This window comes from Sphaeroforma arctica (assembly GCF_001186125.1).
Source record: "Sphaeroforma arctica JP610 unplaced genomic scaffold supercont1.18, whole genome shotgun sequence".
Classification (NCBI taxonomy): Eukaryota; class Ichthyosporea; order Ichthyophonida; genus Sphaeroforma; species Sphaeroforma arctica.
In genome coordinates, this window is record NW_014040540.1 from 86071 (window position 1) to 105034 (window position 18964).

Consider the following 18964-nt stretch of genomic DNA (forward strand, 5'->3'; position numbering starts at 1 on the left):
TATATAAATAAACGATGCTTTCCGTACCTGAGTAAATAGTAGAACTACTTTCTATATATATATATACCAACCCCTATATATATATATATATATATATGTATATATATATATTTACTAAAAAATATTGAATGGGGTAGGCAAGTGTGTTAGTCGGTTGATATGGGTGTGTTCGTATGCATGTCCCGCAGACACAAGCTCCGGGTTATGTGCATTTTAGTTCGGTACTTACTCGCATCTGTACAATCGCCCAAAGCGGTATGCGTGCAATATACATCACCTTCATACTTTCACACACCCGAATAGAGCTGTAAGGTATTGCGTTGCACATTTACTTAGGTAAACCCTAAACCCCTAAAACTCATACTACATATCCACAACAATCCTCCGTGAAACTACCACGCCCACGACGGGTGACACATAACCAACATGCACACAAATCTCAATCACTACGCCCTTCCCCATAACTAGTAGGTAGTCTACAGGCGGGTGTCTTAGTCTTAGTCGGTCAATGATACTTCTGCTGAACTGCTCTGGGTCGTTGTAGTACACATTAAAGTATGTATCTAAGCACACGTTAGCCATGGCCTACCTGCACACGAACCATCTCAATCTCTCACGTACGCACATGCTTGTCACACTCCACCAGGCGAGCTGATCAACTTCGTATTCGCCGAGTTGCAAGAAGACCAGAGTTTCTTCTCGGTTGTGTTTGACCCGTACATGGAGTATATCCCATTCATCACCAAGCAATATGTCTACGCCCTCCGCCCTGGAGTCGTTGCCATTCTCAACAATCCGGATGTGGTAAGTGACCTTTTGTGCGGTACAAAGCGATACTATATATATATAGTTAAATAGTTATATGTATATATATATATATATATATATTGTGATATATTGTATTATATTGTGATAAATTGTGATATATTTATATAGTGAGATAAGGAATTCCCGCTAGTTAGGAACACATCTTATAGTAATGAGTTGGTGAAAGAATAGTCTATATTTCTGGGCCCAAAAATATATAGTGATAATGTGTCAGTATAATAATTTGGTTCACGGAATTTGATACTGACATGTATCAAATATTTCTAGCCCTAAAGTTCGGTACTACGGCCCCTAGGCCGATCACAATATGTAAATTTGTATATATGATGTATGTATGTATATATATATATATATATATATATAAACTCTCATATTTATATTGTAACGTTCTTCCTTCTCCTGGCTCATTGAACATTCCTTCTCCACAGCCTGATTACGAGCAGTTTGAGATCTATTTCAAGCTCAAACGCATCGGAGACACTTATGACAAGAGGTCCCTCGCGTCTGTCCTCATTATGTACCTTGATCTAGTGGACAGGTGGATGAAAAAAGTCAGCGTATGTCGGTTCAAGTGTTATAAGTATTATGTCAATACCATCTATACTATCTGTACTGTCTGTGTATAAGTGTCATCTGATGTTATACCATGATCCGGTAGGCAAGAGGATGAAGTGAGTCAGTATAGGTTCATTCAAATAATGCATGCTTGCCGTTTGTGTTGGGTACAAGTGTGCACTCTGCTCATGCACTATTTTGTGGCGAGAGAGTGTAGTCTGCGGACACTTCTAGTGGGCAACATACCCTTGCATGCTCAGCATACTTTATTCTGTGCAATGATCCACCGTGCGAGTATAACTGCCTGTTCAGATTAAACTTAGGTTTTAATAGAGGTTTTAATAGAGGTTTTAATAGTTTCATAAACGGTTACATCCAGCATCAATTCTCTCTTCTCCCCAATTAGTCTCCGATTTATCTCTTAGTTTCTGCCACAGTATCACAACAGCCCGGGTGAAGTAGTCCTCTTTTCTTTGTGTCGGTTTTGTTGCACCCATATATCGTAGCTGTCCGATTTTTACCAACCGGGTGAGGGGCTTTTTTAAATGTCACAGGCTCAGACAAAGGACTGGACAGAGCGGGCTATCAAACAAGACCAGTTCACACCCGTACAAGAGGACAGCCTCCACTCGTCGTCGGTGCTGGACATGTTCTGCTACCTAACAGATGTAAGTAGCATATATATATTTGTGTGTGTGTGTGGTATCGTGTTGTCTGCATGTCATTTTGGTTTTGAACTGGCCATAGCTGATGTTCAACCCACCAGATCATTTGAATTCGATATTTATTTCTGTTCGTACAGAGGCATGATTGCGTTGGAACTATTTTACTCCGTTCTATTTATATGACTAGTTCACTTTTATACCAGAGTTACGAGTTCATTGAGAATCTGGAGTGGCCCGAGCCTCAGACGCGCATGTCGCTCTACGGATGGTACGGCAAACTGCTCTGCAACACCATTGAACTGTACTTCGATCAGATGTACAGCGTGTGTGAGAAGAACTTCATAGGTACGGCCGGCCAAAGCGCGGCGCTGAACAAACGAGTATGGGACCAGAGGTGTGTGTCGTATTATTATTAGATATATATATATACCCTATGGGATGCAGGTATCCCCCCCCCCCCTTTGCTAAGTGTGGGATCAGAGGTGTGTGTCGTATGGGCGCAAACTGTTAATTGGAGTCATCATTATCCGCCGTGTTTGTGTGTGTGTATTGTGTGTATGTGATCGTACTTGCACAGACCGAAAGCGTGTTGTAGATGTGTGTTGTCTTGGTACTTATGTACCACTGCTATCTTGCAGCGACAACATATGAATATTATATAAATGTATATATATATTTATATATATATATGTGTGTGTGTGTGTGTGTGTGTGTGTCTGGGTCTGGGTCTGGGTCTGTATCTGTGCGTGTGTGTCTGTGCATCTGTGCGTGTGTGTCTGTGCATCTGTGTGTGTGTGTGTGTGTATGTATGTATGTATGTATGTATCTATTTTTACAAAAAAACTCGAGTTAGATGACTGGAACTCGAAGCAAGATTGTTTTAAAGCAGAGCTCTCATACGCTCATCTATTGATTCCCATTGCCACGGTAAACCCCACATAGCTGAACAATTTATCACTCCCAATCACGTAGACTAGTAATAACTCTTGTCCCACTTCTTCATATGCAAATTAATGAATACCTATATTACAATATGTGCACAGATTCTTTACGATTGTAAATGATCTGGAGATGGTTATAGAGCACCACAAGAAGATGTACATCGGCATCCGCCACGACTACGAAACACATCTGAGTGTGAGCATGCCTAAGGCATCCCACTCGGAACTCGTGCACATTGCAGCCGAAAAGCTCTCTTTCTTTGGCGAGAGCTTCCGCAATTGCAGCGACGTTCGCGGGAAAATATTGGGCAGAATCCTCAGAACTGTACGTTGAGAATTGACTATGCATGTGGGTGTGGGTGTGTGTTTGTGTGGGTGTGTTCGTTCGCTTATATACTGTAACCGTATCCGGTAGGCCTATATCTTCTAGAATGAGGAAAGGTACATGCAATATGCATACCCGTAGTGATGCACATATTATATTCTCCGGTCTTACGCGACAGGCTATCATTTAGCATTCTCAACAATCGATTGGTATGTATGTTTAGAATATATGTGCACGTGCATGTGCTATACAACCCCGCGTATATTCTTTGGGGCATTGTTTAGGTGCATATCATGCGTCCTTACCCATCCGTCATCATATGTAGCCCTGTGACAACCGCGGGTACCACTCCAACAAACTCGGTAGGCGTAAGGGGGCCTTTTCGGGGTCTTTCGTATCCACACACCTAGACCCACTTGCCATTCTTAGACATTGCTCGTGATTTTCGACCTCTCGTGATCTATTTGTGGTCACACAACACCCATGTGACACTTTGTATAGCATGGTAGACGCCCAAAGAACAAAAACAACAAAATCCAAAACGAGTTAGAAGGTTTTGAATTATTTGTTCGGGATCGGCTGAACCCCATTTAGTCGCTCGTGGCATTTTTTTTCTTTTTTTTTCTTGAAATAGCTCGTACCTGCTTTCAATCCTGGAACCTTTGTTCGTATATATTCAATATATCAATGGCTTGACACATAAGAAGCCCACAGCCATCCGTTTAAGACTCCTTAGAACACTGTAGAACCCGCCCTGTGATATTCAGGACAGGACCGATAAAAATGGTCCGTCCTCTACCTACAAAGTGTGGATTCCCAACCAACTCAACAACTCACCTCTATGCGACCCTGTGTGTGTGTTGCGTGTGCCACTCCCCCACAGATGCAGTCGCAGGTCTGGAAGGGCGTGCTGTGCATGTTTGAGATTGAACTTCGCGAGTTCGGCGGACTCATCACGAGCACAACGGCCGTTGAGATGAACACGCAGGTGAGTTGGTGACTGGTTTGTGCGGTGGCAATTGCAAGGGCGCGTATTGCTTTGGGTAAGCACTGTTGCTGTGACATGTCTGTCGTTATAAGTGAATGGCGAGTGTTCGTGTGCATTGTGTCTCATTTTGTGTACGTACGTTTTGGCTTCAATTCGGATGCCACAGACTATGTTTTGAGTTTCAAATCTCGAAATTTTGGGGTATCTCCAACGAGGCTTCATTCCTGATCTTAATATCTGAACTACATCGCCTTTATTCTTACTTTTAATTCAAAGCTGGGAAAATCTGGCGATTTGGATACAGAAGTGGAAAACCTGCTTGCACCTACGATTAAGTTCTTAGATGCGCGCCTCTCTATCCTCGGCACCCACTGCCACCCCAGTGTCTTCCTGTCTGTCCTTAAGGTAAATACATGCATCTTCTAATGCATATATACGTATGTATCGAGTTTGTATATATTATTTATATTTGTATTTATATATATATGTATATATATATATACGTATATATATATATATATATATATATATATATATATATATATATATATATATATATATATATATATGTATGTATGTATGTATATATGTATGTATACATACATTCTGTATTTATCTTTTGGTAAATCAATCTCACGTCTTATAACCAAAAGTTCCTATGATTGCCTTTGATCTAGACTCTGTGGAGCATGATCCTCAAGAACATCACGACAGCGTGCTGCCCGCGCAACAAGAAGGTGGCCTGGTCACTAAGCACGCAGATGTCAATGAGGTGAGTTTGGCGCTGATATAGTCAAGTAGTAAGAGTGTTGGACAAAATTAGGAAACGGTAGGACGAGGTCATAGCTAGAACCAACCCCTCGATATCCCTTGATGATTGGGGAACAATCGGGACAGGGCAAGCCTAAAACCAAATTGTCATTCGTAGTAATTGGGGCTCAATTTGTGAACCCGGCATCCACGACTGGGTCCAGGTGTACATAGGCTGTGTACAGTTCGGGACTAGACTACATAGCCGGGTGTTGCTTGTACAAAAGCTTTGTCTCCAGCCGTGTAAGTTGTGTAGTGTCGCCTGATAGTGCACGTGCAGGACCGGTCCAATTAAATGGGGGCCGTCGATGTGGGGTTCTTTCAGCTGTTTAGTACATGTCGGCACCCACGCACGAGTGGGTGTGATAGAGTGTGTGAGCTACCCGTGTAGGTATAGGACTCTGTGTGTACACTGTCCCCCTGCTGATTGTAGGTGTGTGCGCGATTCCCAGTCATCAGGCGTGTATGAGTGTCGCTGATGCCTCTAGGTCCTTGCAGAGACCCAACAACGTATGTGCTGTGGGGTGGGTTGTAGGTACATATCACCCCAACCCAAAAGAGTACGTGAAAGGATACATACTATTACCGCACTGCGCATCATAGCTTAATTGACTACTACAGGCGATCTCCAGGCAGAGCTGAATGAAGGCCCTATACTTGTAGTTGAGATTGGTTTGCTTCTCCTAGAGCATCACTATGGAACGACTACTGTCTGTCTGTGTTTATTGCTCTGTCCGTTAGATGGGATATGTTCTGGGCTTAGGTATGATATGATTATACAGTAGACGATAACAGTGGAGAAAGGGGTGTGTGTACAGCATGGTTGACCACATGGGCAAGTGGCGTTTAGATCAATACCTACCGATTTAACGCAATGGCCAGGACACAATACATCTCAACCCATTCGACAGTGGTCGTTTGTCAAGGCGTATTCTCAGGCTTGACATGCTCTTGGTCTACGTTTTATTTTGTTTTAAACACCTGAACAGACGCTTCACTATAATCACGCACGGAATCCAAGTGCTCATGGACTTCTTCTTCGCGGACGGGGACGGGCTGCCAAAAGAGGAACTAAGGGTATGCTCAGATGCTTGGAACTCTACGCAATACACAGACATGTCCCTAAATATATGCCATGTCTAGTTATAAGTGTAGATATATATATATGTGTGTCTGTGTCTGTGTCTGTATCTGTGTCTGTATCTGTGTCTGTGTGCACATAAATGTATACAGATGTACATTCAGAATTAAGGGCACGTGTTCTGTTCTTGGCATGTCACAGCATGCATATGACGTCGTGAACGATAATAAATACGTTCTCCATGATACTTGGTAGTATTCGTCAGTGTCCGCTCAAGTTGTACTTGCATGCATACAATACATGCAGCGACAAGTATTGCAAGCCCAACCCATCACCTAAACTAGTAGGGTCTGCATTCTATTTACAGAACGAAGCGATGGTCGAGGCCAACGACACCATGGCCCGCTGCTGCGCGTCGACGCGGGAGCTGATCACCACATTCAACAACTCAGCGACCACCAAAGTGGAGAAGAACGATATCGAATGGGTACTGCACACCCGCACCAAAGACGATCTCGCGGTGCGCGTGACGCGGCAGTTAGAACGTGAGTTGAGTTGAGCTGAGTGGAGTGTGTTGAACCAACCCAGAAGCGTGTGCTTCGTTTCATTACAGCTGTGTGGAACACATCGTCGTGTATGTATGTAGCCATAGGTGGGGTGAGTTTAGATTGTATATATGAAACATCGGGATACGCGTGTTATCTTCCCCTGGTTGCACTCGTCCTGACGGCTGCCCATACCTGTGTACACACCACACCTACCAGGAAAACGGGCACAGGAGCAGGAGGCCATCCGCCGCAAAGCATCGGCCGAGAGAGAAGCGAAGCGCCGCTTGGAGCAGGCCAACAGATCACGTGGGACCTCAGATAGTAGTCAGTACAAAGTGGGTTCCACCGGTTCTAAAAATAGCTCGGAGAATGTCAGCAAGGAGCCGGCGGGAACACTGGCCACCGCCAGTGTACTAGCGAAGCGTGCGAGTGGGATGGACACGCACCATAATCTGGCATCGCATAGAAAGGAGCAGCAGCAACGGTCGACACTGGCCACCGGTATGGGCTACGTATCCTGTATCCTGACTATGTAGAGAGAGATTGTGTGTGTGTGTGTGTGCTTGTGTGTGTGTGTTAGCATGCAGGAGTGTGTATCAAACGTGTGTTGATGTATGTACCTTGGCGGCCGAATAGTGCTGAAGGGTCTGATTCCCAATATTCATTTAATTCGTGTTTCTTTACGCCCGAGTCATCACTGCATCTAGGCCTGCACTTCTATATTGAATACGATGTGTTCGCACCACTCTCAACCGACAGGTATTGCCAGTGGATTTGCACAGTTTCTGCAAGAGTTCAACGAAGCGATTCACAGCTCCAGCAGTGACGATGAAGAAGCAAAGCCACCTCCACGACAGGTGTGAATGCTATAGTTCATTTGTGTTTTTTAAAAGTTCATTTATGTTTATTTTGTGAATGTATGTACCCCAGAGTGACTAGTGTATTTCTCTATGATTTTCCATCTGCGCTCTAAAAACTGTATTTATATTTATGTATATATATATATATATATATATATATATATACATCTATTTATCTATACAATATTGTTGTTCATAGAAGTGTATATTTGAATATAATGTTGTATTTAAAAATCTAACTATCGATTTATGAGTGTGTGGTACAATTGCAAGTGTATATTTATCTCTTAATATAGTTACATGTGCATGCATCATTCAATAGGTACAAATTGTGCAAACCGTCAGTGTAATACCTTGCGTGTGATAGCATGACACGATCATGAGAATGGCACTGCATATATAAACTCAAGAAGCTATGCTGTTCCCGACTCTCACTTACTGGGGAACTGGTATCGCCCCTATAATATGAAACATTACAACATATCCATTCCGTAATTGTCCAGTCGTGCTACTCCATTGTCTTTTCAGCCGTGTGTGGTCATTAAACACGTATATGTATATCTATACCGCAATGAACCCTATGACTCATCTTCCTTCTCCGTTGCCTTCCAACCCCAGACGCCCAGGCAGACACCCATGAACTACTACCACAGATAGAAGTAGTGTGGCACGCGTGGGTCTAACTGGGGCAGTGCTCTCATAGAATAAAGCTAATATTATTATTCAGACCCTGAGTATATCTTGTGATTTTATTAGCCATGTGCTTCTATACACATCACTACTATAATGTATGAGTCACCGTGTGCGGCTACAGCTTCACTCAGCATAAACCTGTAACGAGACTGAAGCTACTCGCTTATTAAATATATGCCTAAGCACTTTTAGCTTGGAGACGGTTGCTTAGATTACGCTTGCGGTGAACCCAGTCCACTTCGTTTCCGTTAGACCCATGTAGCGTGCCTTCATATGATAGAACGTGCTCACCGCTACACCCAGCTGACCACTATAGATCAAACTCAACATTGCAAAGATATGAAACTATCGATGTAGCGAAAACACTTGATCAGGCCAACACCAGTGCGTAGAACACACCCCCCGGGAGTATTTCCGCACATTCGCCTGACACCTGTTGCATTCCTTGCATACATAGTTGCACACTCATTTACGTTGCGTAGAATGTCAGTGAGAAGACGACATACAGACAAAAATAAGTTTTAGGCCCAGACATACGTCATTCTATATCACACCTGCAGCATCCCTTTACACAGATCCGAACGCTCTGGTGCACACGTGATGCACCCGAGCTCAGCGCCTGTAGATACCCGACATATGTACGTTTGGACGAAACTTTCAGCTCTCGGGAATGCAATTTCTGGATGTGGTAGGTTTTCGGCAAGGTATGACAACATACTGTATGCCGCTGCAATTTATATTCTGGGTTCTAGCGCTTACCTCCTATTGCCAAAGCGATTGCGTTGCCCTGGGTACGATGACCGTATTGCGTTTATTTTGGGAGAGGTATGTATCCTTATTATAAAGTTTTTTTCACAGTTTGGCTACGATAGTATGTATTTTATTGTGTTCTATTGTGATATGTAAAGGTTGCGGTGCCGGTCAAAGCCGTCGCTCGCGGTCCTTGGTGCGGTTCTCATTAGATATCGTTAAAGCCCGATTAAAACGTGTTCAATCTTACAACTTCGGTTGAAGATCAACGTGCAAGTTATTGAACTATTCGAATTATCTTAACTTCGCAATTGTAGGCATGGCTATCCTCGGTCGCGGCGATTGGGTCGTTTATTCGTGGTAGTGGTGTAATGCAGACTGCTATGGATGTCGTAGCACTCGGACATGTGTCGATGAAAGACGGCAGCACATCTTTCGATACTAGATATTGCGACAGATTTGATAAGCGTGTGCTTTGCAATATTGAGCCGGGCTTTGTTTGCCTGTTAGTATCGTCTCTCGTTGAAGTTATATGCCCTTTCTAGTAACCCACACTGCTTCAAGAGCCTACAGCCGACGCGGCAGTGGCTCATTCGGCGTACACCCACTTCGCAGATAACCTCTACTTCCCACGAGCGTCTCTGGAAGCTCCATATCCATTGAGTGGGAGCGTTGTTGTCGTGTTTATCACAAGTCACCGTATATATACTAGCACCATTCGTGACAGTATACCACGGAGAAAGTGTAGATATGTCGTGGTGTATATACTACATGTGCGCCAGTTTGTTAGTCTGCCTCGTCAACCCAGAGAGCGTTATAGTCTGGGGGAATCCAATACTCGCAGCAAGGACCGTAGTTGACTCACCACATTGTAGTGTCGTATGTGTAGATGCTGTTTCCTGGGCCTGTAAATCTGAGAATGTCTCGATTCGTGTAGGTTTTGCCCTTTCCGGATGTGGAATGTGCGTCGTTGCCCTCGCCGAACAAATCGTTTTCGTAGAAGGGGAAGTTTGGACTGATGGTGTTGTCTATCTCCCAGCAAACATCGTACACTGTGAACCCTAGATCAGTCTCTTGCTTGCTAGGTGGATGTGTGGGGAATCCGTACATTACATCGCTAGCATCCTGATCTGAGTCCGCGTTTAGCGCTGACATCTGCCACTGCATGAAGAGCCTGTTGGGCACAGCAGGATAGGTAGTAATGCATGAGTTTTCATTTTCCTGCATTCACATGATCCACTTCGCATACACGAAACAACGGTACTATACACTATTCTCAGCGAAATGGAGAAACACAAACAACAAACTTGAAGCATCACACACCGAGCAATCGTGGCGGAGCAGATTTAAATCGCTAAACTCCTTGTCATGCTCAGTTTGTCGGTGTTTACTATTTATCTCATTTATCGTTGCGATATATACTCAAGTTCAGAAAGTCAAAAACACACCTGTCTATATTCGTGTGATGAAAAAGGAAGAAAGGATCGTTGATGGAAGTAGCAGCGTCTCGGAAATCGCCATTGACCCCCAAGGTACTCCTTGAACCAATCTGAAATGAACAAGCCAAAAAATATTTCATTAGTATTTGAAGGGGTGGACACTATACAATGATGCACTGCTATATCGAAATTAGTATCTTCAGTATGTGTGTGCGCTTGCGTAGATCATTTATGATGTAGTTGTGCTCGTGTTAAATTGTGTACGTTTGCATCGTGAGCCAGGTACGATCTGGTTGTGTATATCATTATATTCATGGAATTTTGGTAGTAGAAAGTTCCCGCATACGTATACATGCCGTGAGCTCGTATAGTACACCTGCCATTGTACGAGGTTGCGATATCAGAGAACATATCTGGCTTGCGAATTCTTAAAAATATCACTCCACCTTTGTTTCCACTTACGTACATTGTGAAATGTGTATCTAACGCAGATGTTTCACATTGTGTGAATTTCCTATCAATATTCCTTATCAATATCCGTATACCAACTGCCCACTTTAGTGAGACATGCGCATAAACACACAAAGCTTGCAAGAAAAATACCCGATAGGGTTCAAGCCGACCACATAAAGGCATAAAGACCAGTACAAGAGGCTTGAACAACAATTATAATACGGACATCAAGACTGCCAAGTTTCATAACATACCTTGAGGTGGGCCTGTGAGTGTATGAAGCGAACGGTTTTCTTCTCCCCATCCTTGTAGTAAAAGCCAGCAGGTGGTCCATCAACTTCGTTCGAAACGTCTTCAGCATCCACACAATTCACAAAGTGCTCAATATCGGCCACATAATCGAAACTCGAGCAGATATCATTGTCTTCCTTTGTTCCCTCAATCGTCTCGTCCATCTCGTAATTTGTGTAACTCAGCGTGCCTTTGGGAAATCGGGTCAGATAAGGACTATCTAGCTCATTACTACCTCGCCTATTGTAGCCTGTTGTGCTGCTGCCACTGTATATATGCTGAAGTAGTCCATACTCTTTTTTGTCGAATTTAGTGACCGGCCAATAAGCGAATGCACCATCAGTGACTGCATAGTCCATCTCTTCGTTTCCCGTGTAGGACCCCAAGTAAGTATCTGAAAAGATATACTCATCGTCTCCTTCTCTGTACCTGCCACCATGACCCGCGTCCAAGGTTAGATCCCAGTACGGGAGAGCTTTGAATTCCGGGTTAATAGACAGAAGAATGTTTTCTGTTTCTAACATGAGCGCTCTGTGGTACGTAATAAAACACGGACCATAGTGTCCTTGGTCACCGCTGGGGTCTTCTGCTGCGACAGCATGTTTAGCCACCAGGTAGTCCCATGTGCGAAAGGCAGAACCGTACTTTTCTTGACCTGACGTACGCCGAAAATGAGAATAAATAATTAGGCATATCGATCAAGGACAGAAAGAAATAGTGCCTAGCCCAAACTGAGCTCTACCAGACCAAATAAAGTGTTATGAACATGAATATGGTACCTTCTTTGGTAGACAGGTTACGCATCTCCCACATTGCCTCGAATAGAGCCAACCTTTCGGATTCCGTGAGATCCCGTATCTCCCTGCGAACGCGTCTTCCAGGCTCACTCGCCTGTCGTGGCGAAGACAGTGCGCTTACCAGGCAGAAAGAGCATACTAGCACATTCATCAAGCTGAAAACCTTCATGCTAAATACTTTAAAAAATATGCTCGTCGAATTGTACAGATAATTCACAATGAGGTCAATAGAAAGTGTGCTGCGTGCTGATATACGACTTTTTCAAAACAAACTGTTCACGCGAACGCCGAACTGTTCTATTTAAATCTGTACGTATTTATTGTTGCCTCCGGTGCTGCGGTGCGATGATGCGGGGGCCGGGGCTGGTCGCACTTTATTCTAATTCCAATAAAATATTGTCCGGGAGTCTCGATTTTGTTTTGAAATTAAAAATTCGGCAGACACTGCGCGCAAGGCTAAGGACACTAATACATTTTGTTTTGAAATTAATAAATATTAAGCGACAGCTGTGGCAAACTCCATGTAACTATTTATTAGTAAATATTTGTCAGTGATTTTTTTTGTATTTTTAAACAAAAACATTCAAAAAGAAAACTATTTACTCATTCAGTGTCAGTGTGTCACGCTGCTGGGGATCTATTTTAGTATTTTTGTTTGTTTTTTAAAATTTAGGACTGTATGTACAATTTACATACTGTCTGAGTAACTGGAGCCCTGAGCCCTGAGCCCTGAGCCCTGAGCCCTGAGGGGCATATATTTTTTAGAAAACATCGCTTCACAAGACTTATCAGTGACATCACACTGCACATTTTTTTACAAATACAAGGGATGAATATTCTCTAAATACAATATTAACATTTTACTGGGATATATATATACTTTATTGTTTTTAAAAAATAAATTCTACATTTCGTTTTATTGGATCGGTTTTGTTTTGTTTTGTTTTTGTTTTTGCTTAAAAAAAATATGGTCAGTAAATACTTATGTAAACAAATACATAATATTAATATTATTTTCTCAATAAAAACACGCATGTCTGTAAATGTACAGTGGGTCCTAACAACTTAACAACTTATCCACTTTTTAGCTGTCCACTTTGATAGATCTCCTTTTCATTCGCATAGCGTGTTTTTTTTTATCCTAGTATTAATGGCTCATACAACATTAGTGTTCTCTACCAAAAACTACTTCAATTGGTCTGAAAATAATATTATACGCTTGATATCAATCAAACTCGTCTTATTTCTATCGTATACTGTATAGGCACGCAGCTATAGCTACAGACGTTTGGTTTCTTTATCACAAAAGCTAGTATTTAATGGCTTATAAATTCGTGTTATCTACAAAAGATTACTTCAATTGGTCTGAATACAATATTATACGCTTGATATCAATCAAACTCTTCTTAGTTCTATCGTATACTGTATAGGCACGCAGCTATAGCTACAGACGTTTGGTTTCTTTATCACAAAATCTAGTATTTAATGGCTTATAAATTCGTGTTCTCTACAAAAGATTACTTCAATTGGTTTGAAAACAATATTATACGCTTGATATCAATCAAACTCTTCTTATTTCTATCGTATACTGTATAGGCACGCAGCTATAGCTACAGACGTTTGGTTTCTTTATTACAAAATCTAGTATTTAATGGCTTATAAATTCGTGTTCTCTACAAAAGATTACTTCAATTGGTCTGAAAACAATACTATACGCTTGATATCAATCAAACTCTTCTTATTTCTATCGTATACTGTATAGGCACGCAGCTATAGCTACAGACGTTTGGTTTCTTTATCACAAAATCTAGTATTTAATGGCTTATAAATTCGTGTTCTCTACAAAAGATTACTTCAATTGGTCTGAAAACAATATTGAACACATAAAATAAATCAAACCCTCTCTTATTTCTATCATTTATCACAAAAACACGGTATTTCGGAATGTTTTAAACAAATTTACGCACACAGCTTATGATATACGCAAAGCTACATACTTAAAACCAAGACTAGCGCAACTAAACGCAAATATAAAAAGTGATACCTCGATAAGACCTCACAAATCCTCACTATGATACGTCCATTATGGTGTATTTCTGGCCTGGGGAGATTAATGGTTCATTTATAACATAACACATGATCCGATCAGCCGAAAACCTCTCGGTCAATCAGATTACCGCTAGAGGTGTTCACTCGATAGATGTCTCAATTCTTCCCTGTGACGGTCAGGGACAAGTCGCGACTCGCGAGGAGTCTAGGACCCACGGCCACAATGATCTGATCTGGTATGCGACAACGACACATCTCAAAGACATTGGTGTCGTTTATCAAAACGACATGTCGCATCGAAACTGGTTGTTTATGTAACGACATGTCGCATTCATAAACGACATGTTTCGCGTTCATAAACGACGTGTCGCAGATGAAAACGACATGTCGGTTGACAGTTATGGTGTGACGGTTAGTATTTCAAGTGTTTGGAGACAGTAGAGATGTCAATTTTGTGGTGTGACGGTTGGTACTTTTGTCCTTGAAGTAACTGGCAGAAGGGCACGTCTGTTTTATCATTGTATCTGATGTTAAAGTTGAAGTAACACTGACGTAGTGATACTATGATAGACCGTGATATACACTTAATAACTATAGAATAATCACACCACATAGCTACACACATATACAGTTTATCAAAATATACTAAAAAATACTAATGTCAGCAAGGCCAAGTAGCAACTGAAACTCGACATACTAGCCCGCCCAACAAATAAAGGCGGTCGAACACGCAAATATGATATGATTAGCTGTCTTTAATATACGGGAATATCATTGAAACGTTGTTAAATGTTAAGATTAGGAACATATATAAAAAGGAAAATAGGGTCTGTCGAAATGATCAAATACGACCGTTGAGACCAATGCGACAACGACACGTCGCATTAATATTAGTGTCGTTTTCTAAAACGACACGTTTCATTCATTGCGACACGTGTCGTTTACCAGATCAGACTATGATACATATACAGAATTTAAAATTTAAAATATGTTGTTCGTTTCTTTTTTTAAATCAATTCAGCTCTACTACTCTACTCTCTGCTCTAGAGAGCGAAAGAGATCATATTGTGTCTCAGAGACTCAAGAGACAGAGACATATTCAATGGTTCATAATCATAGCTCAGCTCAATAGTTAATACGTGAAGATATGTACGTTCCATTTCAGAAAGCTATGTAGGACTGGAGGGACATATATACGGTCAACGTAAATGCACGTCTGCGACCACTATGACTGCGGCTCTCGAGTCTCGGCTGTGATGTAAAACGTTTTTTGGTGTCAAATTGAAATATGATAATATCCAAATATTTAAACTGATCGGGATGAGACTTGAGACTTGAGACTGGAGACTGTTGAGAGTGGTCAATGACAGTGGTGACTGGTGGTGAGTGGTGAGTCTGTCGGTCTGGTGCAGCCGCTCTGCTAGAGTCGGTAGTTCTGTAGCTTCTGTTACTCTGACACTTCCCGAGGGCCGGTCCACCGGTGCCATTGGTGTCCATTGTACATTGTGCGCCCCCATCCCCCGAGGAGAGAATGCTCGATTGCTCTCTGCAGCGGCTGCACTCTGGCTGATTTTTTTTTTGATTTTTTGACTTTTTCAAAATTGGGACTATTTGTATTTATTGGTTTTTACCGCTTACGTCTATAAATCTGATCGAGCTAAACAAAATAGATTTATGTATGTAACAAAATTGAAGAGTTGACACTTGATATATACATCAATAAAATTAATAAATAATAAATAATAATGCACTCTAGTCTGACTCCCTGAGATAAAATATCTTAAATCTACAACATTCATATGCCACTACGTCACCAGGAAGCACTACATACTGCAGTCTTCAGAGTTCACTCGACTACAGTAGCACAGTCGTGAGTCGCGAGTCGTGAACTCGTGACTCGTTCGTGACTTGTGATTAAACCCAAAAGTCCTAAAATAGAAAACTATCAACTTCTTCGAATAAAAATGCTCTCGAATTTCTAGACAAGTTCTGTTTACTTTATTTTTATTTGTTTTTAAAATCAAAACAAAAACAAAATAGATATATATAAAACTAAATTTTGAGGCCATGTATGATGATGATGATGGCCAATTGGCCATGTGCTTTTTTGATCTCAGTGCTTTTTTGATCTCAATCAGACAATCACACACAGGCTCTCAGCGGTCGCTAAAATAAAACACGGCTGGGACGCCGGGAGGATTGAAGGCGTATATTCATAGCGGTAATTTATCTGTTCATATTGACATTCACGCTTTTTTTTCTTTTTTCTTTTTTTAAATGCATCTATTTTTTTTCTATTTTCTTTATAAAACAAATGCAAAACAATATATATTTTTCTAAAAATAAATAGCACCAGTGCTTCGAATTTCCTCTCGGTTGTATGGGTTTTTTTTAAATAAACTTTTTATGTAATTATATACAGTATTTCCTTCTTCTTTTTTATGCCTCTTGTATGTACTATGCAAATTTTGTTTTTGTTTTTAAAAAACAACAAAAAGGTAGAAGAACTGTAGAGGTCACGGACTCACGTGGGCTCCACGCTTGACGCTTGACGGTCAATCACGTCTCACTAAGTCCTCGGCAGGGCAGTCCAGCACACACGCACACACACATACACATGCACACCCTGAGGGCCAGGCCCAAGGTCAAGCTCAAGGGGGATCATATGACCCAGGGTTCAATACTGCTTGTGCGGGTGCAGGTACTTATGCACATCCAACAGCGAAGTGAAACGACATAATAGAGCTTGCGCGAAGGAGCAGGCAGTCTGGTAGATGATCGCGGGTGTGGGTGGAGGGCAGTGTGCAAGCGTGTATGGGTGTGATAGTTTGCGTGTAGTTATCTGATTGGTCTTCTTGGTAGGAGCGTGTAGAGTCTTGGTATGGACGTGTGGCTATCTGAAAACAGTCTCAGTACAAGAGTGTAGTGTGGGTACGCATATATCATAAAGCCATAGGTAAGAGATATTGTCGATGTATTGTTTCGTGTTGATTTGTTTGTGTCTGTGAAAGTGTCGATGTCGATTTCTTCAAAGTGTGTTGGTTTCGTCAGTGCGGTGGGAGTTACCTATGAAAAGTTCTAGGGCTCTGTGGATGTGCTCGTGTTTGTGATTGGGAATCCTGACCAGCGCTTATACAACCATATTGTTTGTGTGTACATGTAAAAGTATCTGACTGTGTAAATGCAGAGTACCTGGCTCGTTGAGTGTGTACAAGATTGTGGGTGATGATGTATACCAAAGGCTGTCTTGGCAAGCTGTTAATCAGAGATTGTGAGATGATGTGCATGTCATAGCTGGGTGACAAATGAAAGCTTACATACGAGAATACATTATTTATCAGACACACTAATATATATCTCTGGTCTCTTCTGTGTAATCAGAAACTGAAGAGCAAAGGAGGAAACAAGAAATGGCCGCGGCCCGAGAAAAGGTGAAAGGATATGCTATGTTGTATTTGAATAGCCTTGGGAACGTCATCGAGGATCGGTTCGATTTACGTAGATAAAATCATTCACTATTGTTTTCTTTCCGACTTTTCGAGAAAGAAAAGTTCCTGTACACATTCTGAGTGATGTCTGTCTCTCTCGATCATCCTTCCCCACCCATTTATAGGCAAACCTGTCTGGCCTGCGGGACGTACAGACCTTCACAATTTTGTCTAAGTTAGTCGTTAAGAGACAAGCTAGTAGTCATAAGTTAAGATTATGACCAAGAAAGGCAACACTCCTTCTAAGAAGGGTTTTAAAAATGTTTGCAGACATGCCTAACGTGCAAGTCTATATAGATGACATAGTCATCTTTTCTAAGACTACAGGCGAACACGCCGCATTAGTCAGACAAGTCCTTAAGAGACTCAATGAGCAAAACTTCAAGATTAACGAGAAGAAATGCCACTTCGCAATGAGCAAAATACAGCTCTATATATCTGGGGGAAGGTATTAAGATCGACCCCGGTAAGGTAGAACACCTGTTAGATTAGCGAACACCAACTACAGGAAGAGATGTTAACAGCATGTGTGAGTTTGTAAACTTCTTTTCAGATGGAGTACCACACTTAGCTGACTACCTTAAACTTTTTGGACACTTAAGATGTCATAAAGGCAAACTAGGAGACTTGTGGACTAAAGAGTGTGATGACGCATTCAAAGCGCTCAAACACGCAGTCCAACAAGCCTCAGTTGTACAAGGGCCAGTCGATGGCGTGCCGTTTAAAATAGCAACGGACGCATCAGGCTTAGCCTTAGGGATAATATTATTTATTTCAAAAATGGCAAGTATGTATGGTACAATGTATGAACATATGGTATGGCTCTCATAGTCGCTGTAGTGGTTCAGGAAAGATTGATGGGGAAAAGTGGTCAGTAAATTCCCATTTGAAGCTTGGGCCAAGTGAGTCGACAATGGACGATATGTGCTGAGTCAATTCGGGCCGGTATTGACAAAAAACGTTACTATCGAATGTTCCATATATTCTCTTGCTGACCTACTAAGTAGAGTACTCATCTCTGTGGTACGGATCGGGTCTGCGCCGTGTAGTGCCGCGGAATGGGTTAGTGCAGAGTACGAAATACCGAGAAGGACCAGGTTATCCGTCATAATCCGGTCGAGAAGCGAGGATGGGGGTAAGCCAATGCCGCACCAGACCACGGATGAATTCGGTATGTGTTTCCTGGCCTGGATCGGAAGTATCATAGTGAGGAGTATTATATCAGGCTATAGATAACAAACCTAGGTATATACAATTCTTTAGTCGAGCAATGAATGCTTCACAGTTGAATTATCCAACTGTTAAACAAGAGCTATTCGCCATAGCGGCAGCTCTAACACACTTCCGAGATTACTTATACGGAACAGCATTTACGCTGATGTGTGATCAGAAATCTCTTCAAT

At 41.9% G+C, this 18964-nt stretch overlaps 2 protein-coding genes across 2 annotated transcripts in view; one reads left to right on the forward strand and one right to left on the reverse strand.

The window, feature by feature from the left end:
• The window catches only part of SARC_00555 (hypothetical protein), a gene marked incomplete at its 3' end in the record, with an annotated part of 40017 nt that extends 31759 nt beyond the window's left edge, over positions 1-8258 (forward strand). The window contains exons 41-53 of the mRNA XM_014305740.1: positions 647-804; positions 1257-1385; positions 1938-2051; positions 2252-2442; positions 3092-3314; positions 4198-4302; positions 4579-4707; positions 4980-5074; positions 6102-6189; positions 6561-6738; positions 6958-7242; positions 7501-7598; positions 8220-8258. Of these exons, the coding sequence (XP_014161215.1) occupies positions 647-804; positions 1257-1385; positions 1938-2051; positions 2252-2442; positions 3092-3314; positions 4198-4302; positions 4579-4707; positions 4980-5074; positions 6102-6189; positions 6561-6738; positions 6958-7242; positions 7501-7598; positions 8220-8258 (1832 nt within the window). The remainder of the gene's footprint in view (positions 1-646; positions 805-1256; positions 1386-1937; positions 2052-2251; positions 2443-3091; positions 3315-4197; positions 4303-4578; positions 4708-4979; positions 5075-6101; positions 6190-6560; positions 6739-6957; positions 7243-7500; positions 7599-8219) is intronic.
• Positions 8259-9355: 1097 nt separating this feature from the next.
• SARC_00556 (hypothetical protein) lies at positions 9356-12226 on the reverse strand. The gene is made up of 4 exons (XM_014305741.1): positions 12007-12226; positions 11191-11882; positions 10493-10593; positions 9356-10218 (listed from the first exon to the last, which is right to left on the reverse strand). The coding sequence occupies exons 1-4, from the start codon at positions 12191-12193 to the stop codon at positions 9906-9908; spliced, it is 1293 nt and encodes a 430-aa protein (XP_014161216.1). The 5' UTR covers positions 12194-12226; the 3' UTR covers positions 9356-9905.
• Between the last annotated feature and the right edge of the window lie 6738 nt (positions 12227-18964).

Coding starts and splice junctions, on each gene's coding strand:
- SARC_00556 (XM_014305741.1), bottom strand. CDS start 12,193: ATGAAGGTTTTCAGCTTGATGAATGTGCTAGTATGCTCTTTCTGCCTG. Junction 11,883..12,006: donor TAACCTGTCTACCAAAGAAG/GTACCATATTCA, acceptor GGCGTACGTCAG/GTCAAGAAAAGTACGGTTCT. Junction 10,219..10,492: donor CATCACACGAATATAGACAG/GTGTGTTTTTGA, acceptor TGTGCCCAACAG/GCTCTTCATGCAGTGGCAGA.